Source organism: Sorex araneus, chromosome X (genome assembly GCF_027595985.1).
Source record: "Sorex araneus isolate mSorAra2 chromosome X, mSorAra2.pri, whole genome shotgun sequence".
Classification (NCBI taxonomy): domain Eukaryota; kingdom Metazoa; phylum Chordata; class Mammalia; order Eulipotyphla; family Soricidae; genus Sorex; species Sorex araneus.
In genome coordinates, this window is record NC_073313.1 from 325,674,566 (window position 1) to 325,696,207 (window position 21,642).

The 21,642-nt window shown below is 36.3% G+C and overlaps 1 protein-coding gene across 4 annotated transcripts in view; it reads left to right on the forward strand.

The window, feature by feature from the left end:
- Positions 1-21,642, forward strand: part of EHBP1 (EH domain binding protein 1) — a 343,876-nt gene that overhangs the window by 75,867 nt on the left and 246,367 nt on the right. For all 4 annotated transcript variants that reach the window (XM_055119915.1, XM_055119917.1, XM_055119916.1 and 1 more), the window contains exons 4-5: positions 1,924-2,019; positions 7,309-7,362. In XM_055119915.1, coding sequence (XP_054975890.1) covers positions 1,924-2,019; positions 7,309-7,362 — 150 coding nt within the window. The remainder of the gene's footprint in view (positions 1-1,923; positions 2,020-7,308; positions 7,363-21,642) is intronic.

A 21,642-nucleotide genomic window follows, 5' to 3' on the forward strand; every position in this document is an offset into this window, starting at 1 on the left:
ACTCATAAGGTTCATGTGCATATGCAATGCATAAATAAGTTCTAAACATTTTCTAAACATTGCTGACACATAGAAAACATGCACACATATTAGCTTTTATCATTATCCTTATGGCATGTGCATCATCTGCTGTGCATAGAAACAAAGATTAGTTTAGGTGTCTGGGAAAACCATGTTCTTTTGGCTTTGAAATTGGAAATTTCACCAACAGGAAGTATACTGATGACTCTCAAATCTGGGGTGAGTTCTTCAGAGAAAATTGGTATTTAAGATTTACAAGGAAAATTATATGCTAGAAATATTAACTATATAATGAATTTATATTCAAGGTGTGTAAAAAAACTCATACAATTTAATAACATAAATACCAAACCAAAAATTATCAAAAGAAAAAGGGCAAAAAAATATGAATAGTTGGAGCATGTACTTTGCAAGCAAAGGCTCTGAACTTGATAACTAGTGCCACATGACTCTTTAGTACTGCTGCATATATCCTTAGTGGCCTCTGGGTACTGCTGGGTGGCACTCCTACCTATTCCCCAGCATTGCTAGTCCCAAGTAGCCGTAATATTACAGGGCTCAACACTGAGCTATCAGACCTTTCTGAAAGTATAATTGGAAGTGGCTCCTGGGCTCACTGAGCACTGCTTAGGAGTGCCTCACCCACAACAACAGTAACAAAAAAGACTTGAGTAAACATTTTTTCTAGATGATGTACCGGAGGCTGTTAGGCATGGGAAACAATGCTTATCATAACTCCGTATCAGGAAAATAGAAACCTAGATGAAAGACCACTTACCACTTGTGAAAATGATTTGCATCAAAAATAGCAAGAAAATTTAAGTGCTGTGCTGGAGAGGATGTGGATAAAAAGGAGTCCTCCTTTACTCTTGGTATAGATGTAAATAAGTGCAACCACTTTGGGAAACATTCTCAAGCTTTCTTAAGAAGCAAATACTATGTGATTTGGCAATCCTGTTTTAGGGTGTCTATCCAAAGAATATGAAAGCATTAACACAAAAACTTACATCTATCCCATTGTTCATTGCAGTGTTACGTGTGGTGGCTAAAATAGGGAAGCATTAGAGGTTCTCAATGATAGATGATTGAGTGAAGATGTGGTATATTTCTACAGTGGAATACTATTCAGTTGTAGAAAGGTTGACGATTACTATAACAACAGAATGGAGGAACTTTGGGAAATTATAGCAAGTGGGTAAGTCAGAAGCAAAAAGATTGGCATAGGATAATTGCAACTGCTATAGAATATGTGGCTATACAGTTCATGTACAGACAAAACAAATAAAAAGACAAACCAGTGGATATTGATAAGGTTACATATAAGTAAGGTTACATAGGGGATGAAGATGCAATGGAGAGTATAAATAATAGAAATATCAATGAAAAAAATCACATTCCATTCTTTTTTAGTTTTAGATAAGTTCCAAATAAACACCATAGTTACTGGGAAATAAATTTAAATACAAAGTATAAAATTAGTTTTTTTCTTTTAACTAATAAATTTGCCTTTAATAGATGGCAAAAAGGATTGAATTTTTTCCTAGTAAAGTTTTAATGAAAAATAGGAAGACATACTAGCCTAAATTTTTTTAAAAGGAATTTTTGGTCTCTATTATTATTATTATTATTATTATTATTTGCATTTTCTTTTATTTGTGTGTGTGGATTGGGGCAGGAAAAGTGGTGAAGGTTTGCAAGGAGTTGTCTATAGTTATCATGAGATGGAACTATTCAGACCCAAATTAAATGCTTGAAAGTTTAATTTAAAATTTTATTTGAGTATTTTTATCTCAGGGAGATTATAGACTTAATAGATAGTTAATTGGGATCAATATATTATTGTGAATTATTAACATTGCATTTCCTATATTTCATATTGAAACCATTATTTTTATTTGGTAGGCTCATAGCTGGCAACCTGGAATAAAAAATCCATACCGGGGTGTTGTAGTATGGCCTGTTCCTGAAAACATTGAAATCACTGTAACACTTTTTAAGGTAAGTTTTTATAAGTATATGTTTTACTATATAATCACGTTGTAAAATGACAATATTTTACTATGGGTTTTTTTTTTTTTGGCCACACCAGGTAATGCTCAAAGGTTAATCTGACCCTGCACTCAGGAATTACTCCTGGCGGAACCATATAGATGCTGAGGATTGAACCCCAGGTCGATTGTATGCAAAGCAAGCACACTGCCCACTGTACTATTTATTGCTCAGGCCCCTACTATTTATTGATTTGGATGCAACCTAGCATCTTTATATTTATGGGTTTTTTTAATGAATCACCGTAAGATACAGTTACAGATTTACAAACTTTCATGATTACATTTCAGTCATGCAATAATCGAGTACCCATCCTTCCAACAGTGCCCATTCTCCACCACCCATGTTCCCATTATCCCTCCTGCCACCCCCACCTTAGCTCCTCCTGCCTCTGTGCCAGGCACATTCCTTTTTACTCTCTCTCTCCTTTTGGGTGTTATGGTTTGCAGTACAGATACTAAGTGGCCATCATGTTTGGTCCATAGTCTATTTTCAGCATACATCTCTCATCCCAAGAGCCCTCCAAGCATCGTTTACTTAGTGGTCCCTTCTCTATACCAGCGACCTTTTCCCCCAGCATGTGAGACCAGCTTAGCATCTTTTTTTTTTTTTCTAATCGAATCACTATGAGATATGGTTACAAAGCTTTCATTATGGGTTTGTCATACAATGATCCAACACCCACCCCTCCACTAATGTACATTTCCCACCACCAATATCCCCAGTATCCCTCCCCCTGTCTGCCCCCACACCTCCCAGCCTGCCTCTATGTCAGGCACCCCACCCCCGACACACTCTTTGGGCAGAATGGCTTGCAATATAGATATGAGAGACCATCATGTTTGGTCCTTATCTCACTTTCAGCACATATCTCCAGAGTGGTCCCTTCCAACCACCATTGCCACAGTGGTCCCTTTTCTATCTTTGGTATCTGTGTGTGTGTGTGTTCTGTATTACATATTTTTATTTAGTCACTGTGAATGACAAGGTTACAGTTATTCATGATTGGGTTTAAGGTATATATTGTTCCAACACCAATTCTTTAACCAGTGTCCACTTTCTTCCACCAGTATCCCCAGTTTCCCTCCTATGTCCCGGCCTACTTCTGTGGTAGGCACTTTTTCCTTTTTTTCCTTTTAGGCACAGTGGTTTGTAATACTTTCACTGATAGGGTATCATGCATATCTTTTTTCCTCCTTTCAGTTCTCAGTCCTTGTCCAGGGTGATCACTATCTTATATCATTGTCATAGCGGTCCTTACCTGACCTATTCCCCCTTCCCAACATTGGCAAGATGCCTTCTTTAGGACCAGTTCTCCTGCTTTTCAGTTTTGTGGTCTTTGGGCATTAGTTATTCCCCATCTGTCTAACCTGGTATCTTGCTATATGTTGGTTTCAGGGATTCATAACAATATTAGTATATTGCAGTTTATAAGGTCTAAAGATTTGAGAATTCTTGGAGCTTGTTATTATTAAAATCAGTTGTAATGCTTCTTTTGCTAATTCCTAATTCTACCTACAGGAAACTTTAACATGCATTTCCTATGAGAAACTTGGTTTTGTGGCATTTTCAGTTGTTTGATACATATACACCATGTATACCATAATACTTGATTTGTTAAGGTGTTTGATTTAAGGATAAATAAGGAATGAAACACAGCGTGTCCTTCCTTTTTCTTCTTTTTTAAGGAGAATCAGAATCATCCTATTACCTTTCAACCACTGTCATAGACTCCTCCTAATAAATTCCCCTTATTCATATTTCTCCTATTGGGATGATTCTATAAACTTGGTTAACAGAAAGCAGGTTAACAGAAAGACCTTTGGAATATTTTATTGTATAATCATTTCAGCCTTAAGGTTTTATAATTGTTCCCATTGTCCTGATTAGGAAATAGTGAAACTGTTTACTTGCCTAGTCATTGTTGTGTTTTCTTTTAGCCCTTTTCCTCCTTCTGGAGTACTTCCTATTCTGTAATAAAAATGACTATCAGTATAGATTACAACAGCATGATCTCTGACATATTTAAAGACTTAAGTAATCTCTGTGTAGTTTTATTTAGCCTGCTGTTTATATTGGTAATGAATAGACTTGGATATACAATTTAAAAAAATGATACAGATAAAGGGTTTAGAATAGAGGTGATAAATGACAACCTTGTGTTTGGGGAAAGGAATTCTACTAGATGGTTGGTTCTGAGTTGAAAGTGACTGTTGAAATGTGTTACTTAGAGGATTAAGAGATAAGAGTTATTAGAACAGAGAAGCAACCATCATGACAGTGATAGATGGAAGTGATCACTCTGGACAAGAATTGGGTGCTTGAAAGGGGGTAAAGGGATATACATGATAACCTTTCAGTAATAGTATTGTAAATTATAATGCTTAAAAGGGAAAAAAGAAAAAAGTGCCTGCCCCATATAGTGGGGCCGGAGGGAAACTGTGGACATTGATGGAGGGAAGTAGATACTGGTGAAGTGATTGGTGTTGGAACATTGTACTCCTGAACCTCAATCATGAATAACTGTAATTCACAATGATCCAATTAGAAATTAAAATAAAATGTCAGTCTTTTCTTTCTTATAATTCAATCAGAAATTTACTTAGCTTCCATGCTTCTTTTTGAGATTAGAGTCAGATTGAAAATATCTTCTAATAAAGAAAGCAGAAACTTTTTAAGGAGTTTGAAGAGGATAGTGAAAATTAGAGATTTTCTCTAATGGGGTGGTTAGAGAGTAGGCAGTAGAATGCAAAGAAGAGTTAATTCAAGCTAGAAGGAATTTTCGTTACAAATGCTTCCATCTAGTCAATAATATATAGTCAATTATGTACATACACTCTTGTTTATTTATTTTTTTTTGGATGGCGCTGTGGGCTTCTCTTGACTTGTGCTGGATGGGGGAGGGTTGCCTCTCCATTTGCTTTCAGGGATCATATTCTGCCAAAGATTGGACCCCAGACAAGCAAGGCATACACTCAGTGCCTTGAGCTATCTCTCTGGCCGTAGGGGTTGGAGAGATATTATAGCTGATAGGGTGCTTGTGTTGCATGTGGCCAAATTGGCTTTGATCCCTGGCATCCTAATATGGTCCCTTGAGCACCACCAGGACTGCAAAGCCAGGAGCAACTCCTGAGCATTGCTTGGTGTGGCCCCCAAACAAAACAAAATGGAAAAACCCACCAAAACCCCAAAATCCTCTCTGGCCCTGGATATGTTATTTTAAACTCACTGAAAAGAAATATCCTTGCTCTTTTGCATTTCTTTTAACTGACTGTGAGTTGTTGACTTGGCCCTTGGTCCATATGAAGTTTTTCTTTCAGGTAATATCTGTATATGTGTTTTTGAAAATGTTTCACCTACTTTGAGAATATATATCTTATACAAAGTACCGTTAGTATTTGTTAGTTTAATAGCTATATATTCATCAATTTGTTCATCAAATATTCCTGAGAGTCTCCTTTGTGCTAGGTACTTGTCTTGGTCCTCCTGGACACCAGGTGATTAAGAGGCCTGGAAAGACGGTATGGGCATAAGGCTCTGCCTTGCAAATGGCTGACCCCAGTTTGACTCTCCAGCAGGATCCCTTCCTCCAAGGACCTTCAGTGGTCGCTGTTGAGCACAGAGCCAAGAATAGCCCCTGAAGGCTGGAGTGATAGCACAGCGGGTAGGGCATTTGTCTTGCACGCGGCCAACCCGGTTCGAATTCCAGCATCCCATGTGGTCCCCTGAGCACTGCCAGGAGTAATTCCTGAGTGCAGAGCCAGGAGTAACCCCCTGTGCATAGTCAGGTGTGACCCAAAAAGCAAAAAAAAAAATAAAAATAAAAAAATAGCCCCTGAATAAGGCTGGGTGTGGTTCAAAAATCAAATGGGGTGGAAAAAAAATAAGAACCAATAATATGGCTATCAATCAGAGGGACTTGGTTGGAATTGCAACAAAATTGAATGCTTATTTGTTGTATACTGTGGCAAGTTACATTTTATAGTCTTAGTTTCATGTTCTGCTAAATGGGAATAGGAATAATACCTAGTTTATAAGTTCCATGATGAATAACACAATAATTGGGCAGTGTGTGTATTCACTACCTATTCAGTATTACTCTTGAATTATACTAGCTGTGCTGAAGTTATGCAGCATTCCTCAACAAGATGAGGGTAAAAGGCAGGAGGACAGCATTGTTAGATGTCTCCTGTGTCACATTATATTACTTGTTTCTTACTTGTGCTCTACAGTTTATGGAAAATCTCCTTCAATCTTTCTTTACAGTATTGTATCTCCTTTAACCTGCTTCATAGCAGAGCCAGGCTTGGGAAACAGTTCCAATGACTTTGACCATTTATTGTTTGCCTACTATGTTACATAAAGTGCTTTAATTTTTTTTTTTCACACCCAGAAGGTGTTTAGGATTTGCTCCTGGCTTTCCTCTCAGGGATCACACCTGGTGCTGCTTGGAGGACTATAGGATGCCAGGGATTGAACCAGGGACAGTTGCATGCAAGGCAAAAGCACTACTCACTGTACTGTTATTTCTGCCCTTGCTTTTTATTATTACTGTTATTATGTTTCTTGGTCCGCACTCGGCTGTGCTCAGGGATTACTCCTAACTCTGGCACTCTAGAATTACTCCTGGTGGGGCTTGGGGGACCATATATGGTGGAGATCAAACTTTCGTCAGCCCCATGCAAGGTAAGTGCTATACCTGCTGTATTCTCACTCTGGCCCAATTAAGTGCTTTTTAATAGTTGTTTGACTCAATTACTCCAATTTATTTAAAACATTTTTTGAAAAATTTATTTTATTGAATCACTGTGAGATATACAGTTACAAAGTTAATCATGATTGAATTTCATTCATACAGTGTTCCAATACCCATCCCCTCACCAGTGTACGTTTCCCACCACCAGTGTTCCCAGTTTCCCTCCCACCCCTTCCCCCTCTGTGGCATGCTCCTTTCTCTCTTTCTTTCTCTCTCTCTCTCTCTCTCTCTCTCTGTTTTGTCATATGTGCTTTGATAGAAGATAATTATATGCATCAACAAGGATAAAAATACAGAATTTGTTATTATAGAACAGTGATTTAAATATAGAGAAATTATGCACATTTTATAAGAATAGACCATTCTGTGTTTTCCTTTAAAAAAATTCATGAAAGCTAAAAGAAGAGCTGTTTGTATTTTTTTAATAATTAAGTTGACTAGAATAAAGAAATGCATTTCCACTTTCGTTTTTTTTGCTACAGGATCCTCATGCAGAGGAATTTGAAGATAAAGAATGGACATTTGTCATAGAAAATGTAAGTTATTATTAACTATTTCCATTTCCTCCCACTTTTTAAAAATGTGCACTTTTAAGATATTAGCTTTTTGTTGGTAGGGGGAATTTTGTTTTATGAAAATTTAAGTGGTTTGTATTGTTGCTAACTTTTTCAATGAGATGATACGCAGTAGCAGAATTTTTGTTAAAACTACAAAAATTAAAATACTATTCTGTTTTGGGGCTAGAGTGATAGCACAGTGGTAGGGCTTTCGCCTTTCATGAGGCCTATTTGTGTTCGGTTCCTCCGCCCCTCTCGGAGAGCCCGGCAAGCTACCGAGAGTATCTTGCCCGCACGGTAGAGCCTGGCAAGCTACCCATGGTGTATTGGATATGCCAAAAACAGTAACTATAAGTCTCTCAATGAGAGACGTTACTGGTGCCCGCTCGAACAAATCGATGAGCAATGGAGTGACAGTGATTCTGTTTTGGGCCATGTCTTAGTCATCTTTTTATCTGTCCAGCATCAAGCTTGGTACTTCTCACATAGCTAAAATTCAAATAAACATTTTTTACAAATGGCCAAAAGGCACATGAAAAAATGCTTTACATTGCTAATCATAAAGGAGATGCAAATCAAAACAACTATGAAATATTTCACACCAGAGCCTGGCACACATTCAAAAGAAGAAGAGCAACCAGTGTTGGCATGGATGAGGAAAAAGGGACACTCTTTCACTGTTAGTTGGAATGCTGACTGGTCCAGCCTTTTTGGAAAACAATATGGGCATTCCTTCAAAAACTAGAAATTGAGCTTCCATATGACCCTGCAATACCACTTCTGAGAAATATCCCCAGGGTGCAAAAAAAGCACAGTAGAAATGACATCTGCACCTGAATGTTTATTGCAGCACTATTCACAATAACCCAAATCTGGAAACAACCTGAGTGCCCAAGAACAGATAGCTGGTTAAAGAAACTTTGGTACATCTACACAATGGAATACTATGCAGTTGTTAGGAAAGATGAAGTCATTAAATTTGCTTATAAGTGGGTGACCATGGAGAGTATCATGCTAAGTGAAATGAGTCAGAAAAAGAGGGACAGACATAGAAGGACTGCACTCATTTGTGGATTATAAAAAAAATATAATACGAGACTGATGCCCAAGAACAGTAGATGTAAGGGCCAGGAATACTGCTGCATAGTTGGAAGTCTGTCTCATGAGCTGGGGGACAAGGCAGCTGGAATAGAGAAGGGATCACTAAGTCAGTGATGGTTGGAGGAATCGTTCAGGGTGGGAGGTGTGTGCTTACAAGTAGATAAAGAACCATACATGATAGTCTCTCAGTATCTATATTGCAAACCATAATGCCCAAAAGTAGAGAGAGTATGGGGGAAATTGACAAGAGGCAGGGGGAGGGTTAGAAAGGGCGGGTATACTGGGGACATTGGTGGTGGAAAATGTGCACAGATGGAGGATGGGTGTTCGATCATTGTATGACTGAAACTCAAACATGAAAGCTTTGTAACTGTATTTCATGGTGATTCAGTTAAAAAAACCATATTTTTAACATTTGAAATCCTTAAATATATATGCTTTATTTATTTGAATTGAGGGATTCTAGATTGGTGCTTTAATAAGCACATGTTCAGTTAATTCACATGTTTCGGTATTTGCAATAACTAAGAGGTGTACAGTAGGTATTCAAGAAGTTTTAGGTGGGGTGTGGGGGAAGAAAGACACTAGAACTATGATATTACTAGTATGAGTCAAGCCATAGGTCTATCCCTTTATAAGCTCTAAGTTCATGGTTAGCTTCAAAACTTTTAATTCATAAATTTATAGTTCTGAGTGTCACATAAGTTCAATGTGTTAGCTATAAACTTTGTCACTGTTTTTGTCATTGTTACCATGCTCATCATTGGAGTTCTAAAATATATTTATAACATTCTTTGAAGCATATTCTTAATTTTGTACCTGATTTTGTTTTGTATTTTGGTGAGAAAAGGAATCTTATGCTTTTTCCAGAAGCCCAATATCTGGATTATATTTGAGAGAATTCAATTCGGGTCCAAACACAAGTGGGCGAATTCTAATGACTAGGTATAAAACCAGTATCATTGAGTTAAAAATTCACACTTTTTAACAGTTCTTGTTTTTCAGCATAGTGATAGATTTGAACATTGAAATTAGAGTAGCCCTTGAGATTTTAAAAATAAGAAAATGTAGACTTCTTGAAATTGATCACAGTCTCAAAAGCTAGCTTTCATTCTAGTATCAAGAACTTCTTCCTAGTGATGATCTCTTGATTTTCAATACTTACGACTGTTACATATCTAAAATATACTAGCTTGAGACTTTAAAGAATTAATTGTATTTGTGTTTTAGTTCGATTTGTTCGAGCAGGCACCAGTAATGTCTCTCATTGAGAGACTTATTGTTACTGTTTTTGGCATATCCAAAACAGTTTTAGTTAATGTTAATGGGTTTTAGTTAAAGTTAACTTGGGAAGAATCAGTGAAATTTAAATGGTTCATGAAATATAAAGGTGTATTTTGTAGTACCTTTTACACGTTGAGGTATTTTTTTTCGCAAGTCAAAGAATATGGTTATATTCTTTGTACTTAAAATATTATGCCTGAGAGATAGTACAGTGGGTAGGGTACTTGCTTTTCACATGACTGACCCAGATTCGACTGCCAGAGCATCATCAAAACCTCCAAAATATATATTATCATTTAAGCTTAAAGCATTTCTAGTTTGATCCTTTGCTTTTATGTTTTGTGAATGTTATGGTTTCTAAAATCCGACAGATAAAGGAGTGGGTCTTGGAGTAAAATGGCAAATTTTAAGTACAAATTCTTTTTTGTACTTAAAAAATATTTTTAAGTGCATTCTTTTTTTTCAATTATTTATTGTTAGGTTAGAAAAAAATTGCTAAAACTAATTTAGAGAACTTTGAGCTATTTATTTTGAACAATTTATAAAACCAGTATTTTACTTGAATTATCACAGAAATTAAATTGTATTGTATTAAACTATTTTAAATGCTTTACTCTGAGTTATATAGTGGAAAGAATACCACATTTGTGGAGATTCTCAAACATCATCATACTTTACAATAGCTAAAAGATGTTATGTTCTCTCATTTTTCTGCCATAGCTGTATATTTTTTGAAGGGGTGGTGGAGGGAGATTGAACTGGCAGTGTTCAGGGCTTACATCTGCTCCATGCTTAGGGATCACTCCTGGTGGTACTGGGAGACCATTTTTGATGCCAGAAATTGAACCAAGATTAGATGGATGTGTGCAAGGCGAGCATTTTAACTCCTGTACTATCTCTTCAGCATTCTGCCTCATTGTCTTATGGGAAAAAGAAATTTTTTCCCTTTCATATGCTATAGAGATAATAGGGTTGAATTATAATTGAGTATAATCCTGTTGACTGCTGACTTTGAATCAATTCTTTTGGAACTCAGTATTTTTTATCTATAAAGTGGAGGTTTTCTGCTAAATAATCTTTGGATTTTTTAGGTTTATGATTGCTTTAGTTAATGGAAATATTTTTGTAAAGTGTAGAAAATTACCTGTCTACACTTTGTATTTTAAATAACTTCATATAATGGAGATTTTACTATTTATAGTAGTATTAATGATGATTTCCCATGTCCCATACCTAGCATCATACCTAGCACCAGTTTATTCACCTCTCTCCCTCAAGGACCCTAATGCCTCTCCCTTCCTACTCCTGCCTCCAGCTCACTTACGTGACCCAGTTATCTTTTGTTGCCTTTGGCCATTTGCTGCTATTTTGTGGTGTATCTTATGAGATCATGAGATATGTATCTTATGATCATCCTGTCACACAGCTTATCCTCTAGTTCCATCCCTGTTGTGGTAAACATGTAGATTTAACTGGTGAAACTCTCTGTGTCAATCATAACTTTATTTGCATAGTGTCTTTTATGTTGCAGGTACTTTCAGTAGTATATATTTTTGAAAAAAATGAGTGAATTAGTGATTCAGATATTAACAAATAACCTAAGTTAACTGTTAGAAATCCAATAAGGATTATTTTTTTTAAGAGAGGAATTGCTTTAGTATCCATCAAATTATATTGAAGACAAAAATTTTAAAATACTCTAGTGGGAGTGAGTTGATATGTGTATAATTTATATGACATGATTAAGTAGTTCTCTAATTAATCACATGGATTATCTCACTGTTTCTATCTTGTTTGTAAATATCCTGTAAAGGCCCACATGGGTGAGCATGGCTAGTAGGTACTCTGATGCATTCATGTACCTCTGCTTTCAAGTGTGAATTTTAGTTGGGTTTGAAAATCTATTGCAATGTTGCTGACCTGTAACTTTAATTATATAGTTTAACCAGTTGTTTCATAAGCCATTGAAATACCAATTTGAAAAATTATGTAAGAAAATTGTTAAATGATTTAGAATGAGTGGATAAAACCGAGGTGCTTTTTTTAAAAAAAACTATTGAATCTGGTATAGAAATATAGCTATAAAATTGGGAAGATTTTATAGATACAGTAGAATTTGGATTTCGCATGCTTCTCTTCTATTCTTAAATTATTACCTTTATTTTAAAGAAACTGAAGTCTTCTGTTGATAGTGAAGTTAACTATAAGCAAATAGACAGTCATACTCAAAGGTGTCTTAAAGACTGAATAAAGTACATTAATATATATCAAGTAACATTTTAGTGTTTATCAATCACTGTATCACTGTATCACTGTCCTCCCGTTGTTCATCGATATGCTCGAGCAGGCACCAATAATGTCTCCATTGTGAGACTTGTTACTGTTTTTGACATATCGAATTCACCACGGGTAGCTTGCCAGGCTCTGCTGTGCGGGTGAGATACTCTTGGTAGCTTGCTGGGCTACCAAGGGGCGGAGGACTCAAACCTGGGTTAGCAGCATGCAAGGCAAACATCCTTCCCGCTGTGCTATCGCTCCAGCCCATGATTGTCAATATATTTAATTATTCAATTTTAATTAAGTCACTACTCCATTTTGATTTACTCTTATGTATATTAAACAGGTTATTCTCATGACATCTGACATATAAAGTACTCATATGTAGAATTCAAGAATTACTTTCTTCTTTTAAACCAGAATTCAGTGTAAGAAAGTGTTACACTGTTTTTAAGGTGTAGTACTTAATCTTACTTGATATCATCCGATAATATACTTGAACCTTTCACATAAATAAATCGATATGTATTCATTTATTCATTAGCAGTTATTCATTAATTATATTTTGTACTGCGTACTCCTAGGAATTGGAAAACATGTATAAAGGTAATAAAAAATATATATGCTATATAATATATAGCATGTACATATATATTATGTAAAACATAATATGTCTTCAATGTATGATAAATACGTAAATAGTATGGTACGTAAGTACTGGGATAAAAAGCAGGGAGAGTATAGAGACTCTTTGTTTCTACAATCATGTGAAAGCATGAGCCTTTTCATTCCTTGTAAGTTCTGCAAAGAAGATTTAGGCATGCTTGTTAAGATAATTTAAAAGATATTTTTAAGGAGTTTTTATTAAATCAGTATTGTGAGGTGTTTGAGAAAGTTTAGAAAGTATCTCTCGGCTTTCTGTACACCTTTTCCTTGGGTATACCTCCCCTCAGTGGTGAATGATGAAATAACAATTCTATTCCCCTTGCCGTAACATGTAACAGTGTTGTATCCTGCACTAGTTATTAAATGTGCTTTCACTTTGAGAACAGAAGAGCTAGTGAATTTCAAAGAAATGAAATATTTTTCTCTTATGAAATCTAGGTTTTATTTTAGAGACTCCTGGAAATTGTTCTAATATGAGAAGGCATACTTTTTTTGTAATTTCAGTATCTTTCTTTAGGTTTTGTGTTATAATCCCACAGTCCATAAAAAAAGCTTAACTTTTTAAATATAAACATAAGTGTTTTAATAAAGCAAGAGGGTGTCCAAAATATATTATCCCAACTAATTTATTGGGCACTTGATAAACTCAAGTGGTTTGTGGAACAACTTATGTTTATTACCGAATAAACTCATTTTGTTTATTCGGTATAGCTCTGAGTCAGATAATAACTCCATTTTACAAATTTAAGGAGTGAATGTTAGCTTAAATAACTTGCTTTAGGAAGTCAAGATTTTATCCAGTCTTGTCTTTGTCGCTGGCCTTTATCTTTAGCAAGAACTATGTAATTACTACCTCTTAATAGTGAAAACAAAGATGAAAAGACATCATTCGAAATTGTAGGATTGTAGAGGAGCTTTTAGTCTGCCATTTCTAGTAATAAACCTGTGATGTATTTGTATATTAGATTAGCAGAAGTAGTAAAGTAGTCTTTAATTATTGTAAATATTCAGTTTGAAAGTTTTGGGGATTAATTACTTTCTATCTCTTTGTGTATATTTAGATAATGTTGTCTTCATCTTTTTCATTCTTTTATTTCTGGACACAATTTTCCACTTCTTCCTGTGCTTGCTTTTCAGGACTAGAAAGCTACTTAATTTTTGCCCCGCTAGCTTTATGACCTTGGACAAGTTATTTAATCTTTTATAGTTACAGTGTAGTCAGGTATAAAATGATATTAATATCTACCACATAGGTTATTGAAGATTAGAAATAATGTATGTAAAGCATCTAACCCAGTATGAGGAATAGCTATTTTTATAACTTTCCTTTCTGTGAGACATTAAAATAGAAAGAAAAGAAGCTTGATTAACAAATTCAGTGTTCCTAGATTTTTGTTGTTTTTTCTCATATATTATATATACCTTTCAGTAATATCTAAACTTCACCATTATCTCAAAAGAAGTACCAAGGCAATTTGTAAACATCTCACTTGGATTAAACATAAAAATGTATCATCTTTTAAAATGATCACCCTTTGGTTATTTTTTTTCCTTATAAATTCAACTCAAGATGAAGACCAATTTTTTTCTGAAATTTAACATGCTAGTAACTCATTCATATCTACCCCCGAGTCTGATGGTTTATTCACAATATGAATGTGAATATACTTCAAAAATGTAAGAGTTTTAAGTTATTCTAAATTTTTAATTACTTCCATTCTAATCCTTGTTATTCTTCAGAAAGTGTTATAATAAGAGAATGTTTCCTTTGAAATCTACCTTAATATAATAATATAGTAATGTTTCCATATCCAAACAATTGATAGTGTGGACTTTCTCTTTAATATGAAGTCTCAGTAAATATGTCTAGAAACCAGGGTTTTTTCTCCCCCTTCCTGTTATATTTGGTTATTTAGCTTTTAAAATCAGTATCTTTGTAAATTTTTATCCATAGTCTTCTTAAAAATTTAAAAAGTTTTGGGCCTGGGAGATAGTGTGATTTGTTCTTTGCATGTAGAGAGGCCTGGTTTTGATTCCTGACACCACATAGTTCTCCACACCCTTATCCCCCACTATCTGGAGTGACACCCTGTTCCCTCCACCAGCAGCACACAGCATGTACCAGAATCTTTCCATGTAGGACTCAAAAACAAAGAAAGGTAAAAATTAAAAAACTTATACTTCAGATTTTTGGGTTTTTTTTCATAATGAATTTTTAAAAGTGTGTTTTAGTGGAGAACACTAATCTAGTTCAGATTTATTTGTATTTCAGTCTATAAACATTTAATGAATATTTTAATGCCCACACAAACATTAAAAATACAAAGTCAATTAAAACCTGCTGTATTTCATAATTGCATATTTTACCCCTATATTTTAACTGTTGAAATTGGTATCCTCTTAAATTTATGATAGTTCACATTTATAACTGGTAGTTTTTTCTTTTGTTTTACTAAATAAAATAATGATGTTTCATTTAGAAATTAGTGAAGAGTTTAATTCCATAGCCTCCTGAGGGTTATAAACTAAGGAGAATGTCATTTAAATAAAGGACGAGCTGTGAGAAAAAATTATATTCTTAGGGTACTAGAAGGTGCTTAGAGGGCAGAGTTGGGGAAACCTTCCTGCAGGTGACAGCCAAGCTTAGTTTTCAAGAGGAAAACAGGGACAGCAGAAAAGGCATTTCAGAAAGAGGGAAAAATGATTTAGGTAAGGACAAAAGAGAAAATGGTGATTTTAGAGAAGAATGTTCAACCACTTAAAACAAAACGTGAGCTCCCCGTTAATTATCGAGACCTGCTTTTTGACTTATTGTTTAAAAAAAACCGAGTTTGATCATTTTGAGATCTTGGAGGAGTATCAGATTGTGTTTTCTTGGCGCCACCTATTGGTTGTACCTGTGACCAGGAAGATGGTTAGTGTAGCTCCTTAGTCACTTTATGATCTTTATTTACTTTATTACTTCCATCCAGAAGCCTTTTAAATAGGCAGCATGGAATATTCTGGTAATTCCAATTCAATACTATAAATCTTCCTTTGTTTTGTTACTTTTATTGGATTACGTCATGAACAAGAAAGCTTCCCCAATCAAATTCAATTGACAAGATAAGAAAAGGTATAATAGTTCAAGTCTAAATTTTCAATTAGTTCAATAGTATAAGTTCACAGATTTTCTGATCTCACAGATTTAAGTTTTAATTCTCTGAAATCAAGTCATTTGTCAGCTGTTAAAGTTGTATTCTGGTAAATTGCACTTCCCAAATATTATGCTTTTTACAAATGGAAATTCTTGGCAACCCTATACTGATCAAGTGTATGGTGCCATTTTTCTAACAGCATATCTCACTTTATGTCTTTATGTCATAGTTTTGTCATTGTTTTTCATTATATTTGTTATTATATTATATTTGCTACTGATAGAATTTTGACGGTGCCATGAATTATGCTATCTAAAATGGAAAACAAAAAATGTTTGCATGTATTCTCACTTTTCTACAAACCTGCATGTCTCTCTTCCTCTTCTGGGACCTCCCCATTCTCTGAGATACAGTTATGTTGGAATTAGGTCATTTAGAGCCCTACAGTGGTTAAGTGTTAAAGTGAAAGGAAGGATTTCACTCTTGAAATCAAGTGCTGAGAACAGATTAAGTTTATTGGAGGAAGCTTGTTAAAAATGTAGAGAGGCTAAAAGCTAGACAACTTGTTACAAATAGTTAAGTTATAATGTGAAGGAAAAATTCTTGAGAGAATGTAAAAGTGCTGCTCAAGTAAATTATAAGATATCAAAACAATCTTATTTCTAATGTGAAAAAAGTTTCAATAGTTGAGGTAGATTAAATCAACTAAAATATTCCCCTAAGCCAAAGCCTAATCCAAAGGAAGACCCTAAAAAATTCTTCAGTTTTCTGATAAAATTGACAAAAATGTGGAATTTTGATGCTAGAAGAGATTAGTTCACAAGGCTTAAGAAAAGATACCATTAAAAAATCCTAAAGACTATGACTTTCCTATATGCAAATAATGGAATAAAAGAGAGAGAGATTTACAAAACAGTTTCATTCACCATTTTGCTTTAGAAAAATCCAGTACCTAGGACTTCGCTTAACTAAAGAGGTGAAAGAACGATACAAAGAAAACTTCAAGAAATAAAAGGACAAATATCCCTCATTATGGATTGGGAAGATTAACATTGTCAAATGGCAGTACTCCCCAAAGCATTATACATATTCAGTGCAGTGCCCTCTTAGGATACCCATGACATTTTTCAAAGAAATAGATCAAACAGTCTTGAAATATTTATGAAACAATAAGCATCCCTGATTGGTTAAAGATACCTTTTAGATAAAAAGAAGATGGGAGGCATCACTTTCTCCAACTTCAAACTGTATTATAAAACAGTGGTAATTAAAACAGCATGGTACTGGGATTAAGACAGACCGTCAGACTGATGAATAGAATAGACAACTTAGAGACAGACCCTCAGGCCAGTTATTCTTTGATACAGAAGCAAAAACTATTAAGTGGAACAATGAAAGCCTTTTCAACATTTGGTGCTGGGAAAAATGGTCACCCCCTGCTAAATAATGAACTCAGACCTTAACACTATGCACAAAAGTCAAATTAAAATGGATTGAATTTTGATATAGATACATAAATATGTCTATATATTATTTATAGGATATAGAGTTTGATATAGGTTTTAGACCTGAATCCATAAGTTAGAGGAAAATACAGGTAGATTTATTACTTTGAAGCTAGAGGCTTCCTTAAGGATGATTCACCACTGACCAAACAAGAAGAAGCAAAGATAAACAAATGTGACTACATTAACCTAAGAAGCTTCTACACCTCAAAGAAATTTATGACCAGAATACAACAATAGCTCACAGACTGGAGAAATTATTTGCCCACCACTCATCCTATAGAAAGTTAATATCCAAGATATATAAAGCACTGGTAGAACTCTACATATATACACCCCTATCAAAAAAATGCAGAAACGAGATGAACAGAAACTTCTTCAAAGGAGGAATCCAAATAGCCAAAAAGCATATGAAAAAATGCTCTGTGTCACTAATCAATAGGGAAAAGCAAATCAGAGCAAGAGAGATATCAATCACCTCATACTGCAGAAACTGGCACTCATGAAAAATAATGAACAGTGTTGGCAATGATATGGGGAAAAGGGGACCTCCCTATTCACTGATGGTGGGAAAGTTGACTAGTCCAGCCTTTTTGGAAGACAGTATGTACATTCATCAAAAAATTAGGAATTGAGCTTCCATGTAACCCAGCAAATTCACGCCTGGGAATATACCCTAAGGGTCCAAAAGCACAATACAGAAAAGACAACTGCACTCCTGTGTTCATTGAAGCACTATTTACAGTAGCCAAAATATGGAAACAACTCTTATGCCCACAAACAGATTACTGGATAAAGAAGCGATAGTACATATATATAATGGAATACTACTCAGTCATAAGAAAAGATAAAACCATGCAATTTGCTACAATGTGTATGGATATGGAGGGTACTGTGTTGAATGAAATCAGAGGGTGAGGAACAGACGCAGAATGATCCCTCTTATATGTGACGTAAAGAAACCTCTTAGTGGTATATTCAATGCCCGATGGCAATAGAAACAAAGAGCAAAAGAACTGGTCTTTCAGTAGGGAGCTTGTCACCAGGGCAAGGGTGGCAGGGATAAGTTAGAGAAAGGAACACTAGGACAACAGGGGAAGGGAAAAAATTCCTGCCACAGTGGCAAGCTGCTGGGCAGGAGGGAAACTGGGGGCATTGGTGGAGGGTAGTGGGCACTGGTGAAGGAGTTAGTGTTGGAATAAAAGTGCCTGAAATTTAGTAATAAATATCTTTGTGACCTTGTAATTCACTGTGATTCAGTTAAAACAAAAAACCAAAAAAGACAAGAAGCTAAATCCATAAGGTAAAAGTTCAAGATGAAGCAGCAAGAACTGAAGAAGAAACTGCAGCAAGTTATTCAGATCTATCTAGTAGCTAAGATCATTGATGAAGGTGGCTACACCAAGCAGAGATATCAGTGTAGTTGACACAATATTATGCTGAAAGAAAATGCCACCTAGGACTGTACTAGGGAGAAGTCAATGGTTGGCTGAGAGCTTCAAAAGGCCAGGTTGTGTTTCTTGTAAAGGGCCAATGCACCTGATGACTTCAGGTGTAGCCACTGCTCTTTCAGTGCTTCTAAATCCTAGGCCCCATAAGAATCATGCTGAATCTGCTCTAGAAATGGAAGAAATAAGTCTAACAACTCATCTACAGCAGAGTTTATGGAACATTCAAATCTTTGTTAAGATCTCAGATAAAACATTTATTTCAAAATATTAATATTCATTTAGGTCAGGGAGAAGATAGCTCAAATGAGACGGGGCATGTGCCTCATTTGCCTGAGTCCTTAAATTCAGTCCCTGGCACAGCACCACATGGCCTACCTAAATACTGCTGCTGGATATGGCCCAGATGGCCCCAAGCACTGCCAGAATGTCTGGTAGCTTCTAGTACAATCAGGCTGGAACAGCGCTGCATCTTCAGCTTTGAGCATCAAACTGTTAGATTCCTAATTCCAGGCCAAGTACTGCTGGGAGTAGCCTCTGGTCCCCCTGCACTGCTGGGACAGGCAAACCTCTCTCTCTGAAAAGTTTTTATTGCCAGTGCACCTGTTTAAGGCACGTTTAAGAAAATTAACACTGGACCAGAGTACAGCAGGTAGGGTGTTTGCCTTGCATGTGGCTGACTTAGGCTCTATCCCTGGCATCCCATATGGTCCCGGAGCATCACCAGGAAGAATTTCCTGAGTGCAGAGCCAAGAGTAGTCTCTGAGCATTGCCAGATGTGGCCCAAGCCGCCCCCCTCCCCCATTCCTCCCTAAAGAAAGAAAAAGAAAACTAATAATATTTTTGTGGCTGGTAATACAGCAGCAACTTTTACTGTTCTGTAATGAACTGTTTTGGCTTTCAAGTCTTATGATTTATAAGATACATTTTGGAGATGTCACCAAGATAGCAGTAGAGGAGGTGATTTGATGGAGAAGCAACCTACTAACATGAGAGGCATCATTAAGAGCCTCACGGGTTGAGTGAGACTGAAGCATCTGTCAAGACAAGATATGTTTCACTGGATGGAAGGTGAGTAAAGAGAAGTGTCTGGATGCTAAGCGGTTCAGGGAGTAGTACACAGAGGACAGAATGCTGGTCCAGCTGTGAGTTCTGGGAGGAGAAAGCTAACTCCCTATGGATATGTACACTTGTGACTCAGCTAATGTCCATATGGAGGGATTGAGGTGCTTCGCACAGGTGGGGACCCTGGCAAGGAACAAAACAGAAAAGAACCTTAAAATACACCCCCCCCCCCATCTCTCAGGACTGGTACTGACATCCAGAAAGGCTCTGACAGCAGATTGTCAAGTTTCAGATCTGGCACCCCAGAAAGAAAGGGTATCAGCAGTGCCAGAACTATGAACCTGCCTTCCTTATCCTCAAGTAAATTCGTACAGCACCTGCATCCCTTCATGCCCATCCTCTGTCATACTAATAGCTCCCAACTTCAAACAGTGGCCTTAGAACCTATTAAGATAATAAAGACCCCTTTTCTCTCCCCCTCCCCGCCCCCACCCATCCCATCATATTGAATAAAGACATAGCACCACCTGCTGGAGAAGTTGAAGTAGTTCAACTCTTAAGTGCTGTCCTGTCACTGTCACTGTCACTGTCATCCTGTTGCTCATTGATTTGCTCAAGCCCAGTAACGTCTCCAAATTGAGACTTGTTGTTACTGTTTTTGGCATATCAAATATGTCATGGGTAGCTTGCCAGGCTCTGCTGTGTGGGTGAGATATTCTTGATAGCTTGCCGGGCTCTCCGAGAAGAACGGAGGAATTGAACCCGGGTCGACCTCATGCAAGGCAAACGCCCTACCCGCTGTGTTGTCCTGGTGGAAAACAAAAACTAAAAAAGGAGCCAGGGAGATGACTCAAAGGCTATTACTTTGTATGTTGGAGCCACTAAGTTCTATCATAGACACTGATCAAAGTTCCCTAAGAACTCAACCACATGGTGAGAAGCTTACTCCCAGCATCACTCCTGTGGCCCCTGCAAACCAAATAAATAAGTGAACAAAAAATAGCATGGACGTTTAAAGTAGCAAAATGGGGGGGGGGGAATAAAAACATACTTGGAAATTTGAAATACCAAGGGAATATGAACCACAAAGAGAGAATAGCTCTTTAAAATCCAAGTGAAAGACATGGAGGATTACATCTACCCATCAGACTTCAAAACTGTTTTAGTAAAGGAACTCTAATAGGTAATCAGAACTCAAAAAGACAAGTCAAATGGTGTAAGAGAACTAGAAAAGCTAAGAAAAAGGAACAGAAATCAGAAAAGGAAACAATAGAGTTAGGATGTGAAGAACTTAGTAAATGATTGAGAACAAAAGAAAAACAAATGAACTCCACAAGGGAAGGCAAAGGATTGAATATTATCCCAGAAGGAAAAGAGAGAGTGAAGGGAACAAAGTTTATTCAAAGAAATAATAGTAGAAAAATTTCTAAACCTGGGGAAGGAACTACATGTACAACTCCATTTTACTAATTATTCAAAGAACTGACCAGCCCTTCAAGGAAGTTCCCAACTATAGAGCTATAACTCCCCACCTCCCTCTACCCTCCCCACACTATTGTATCTAAGAGGTTGAAAATTTGGGAGTCCCTGGCCAGGATGGGCTTCAAGGATTCCTTAGTAAAGGGCTTATCAAACTGGTTTAATGTACAAAAAGCAAGTAATTTACACCAGAAACACCAAGGATGCACAAGCTCCAACCTCAGTAGAAGGTATGTGAGTCGGGTTCAGTGTATGTTTTGAGAAATATGACTTTATTAAATGAATTTTTTATCAAAG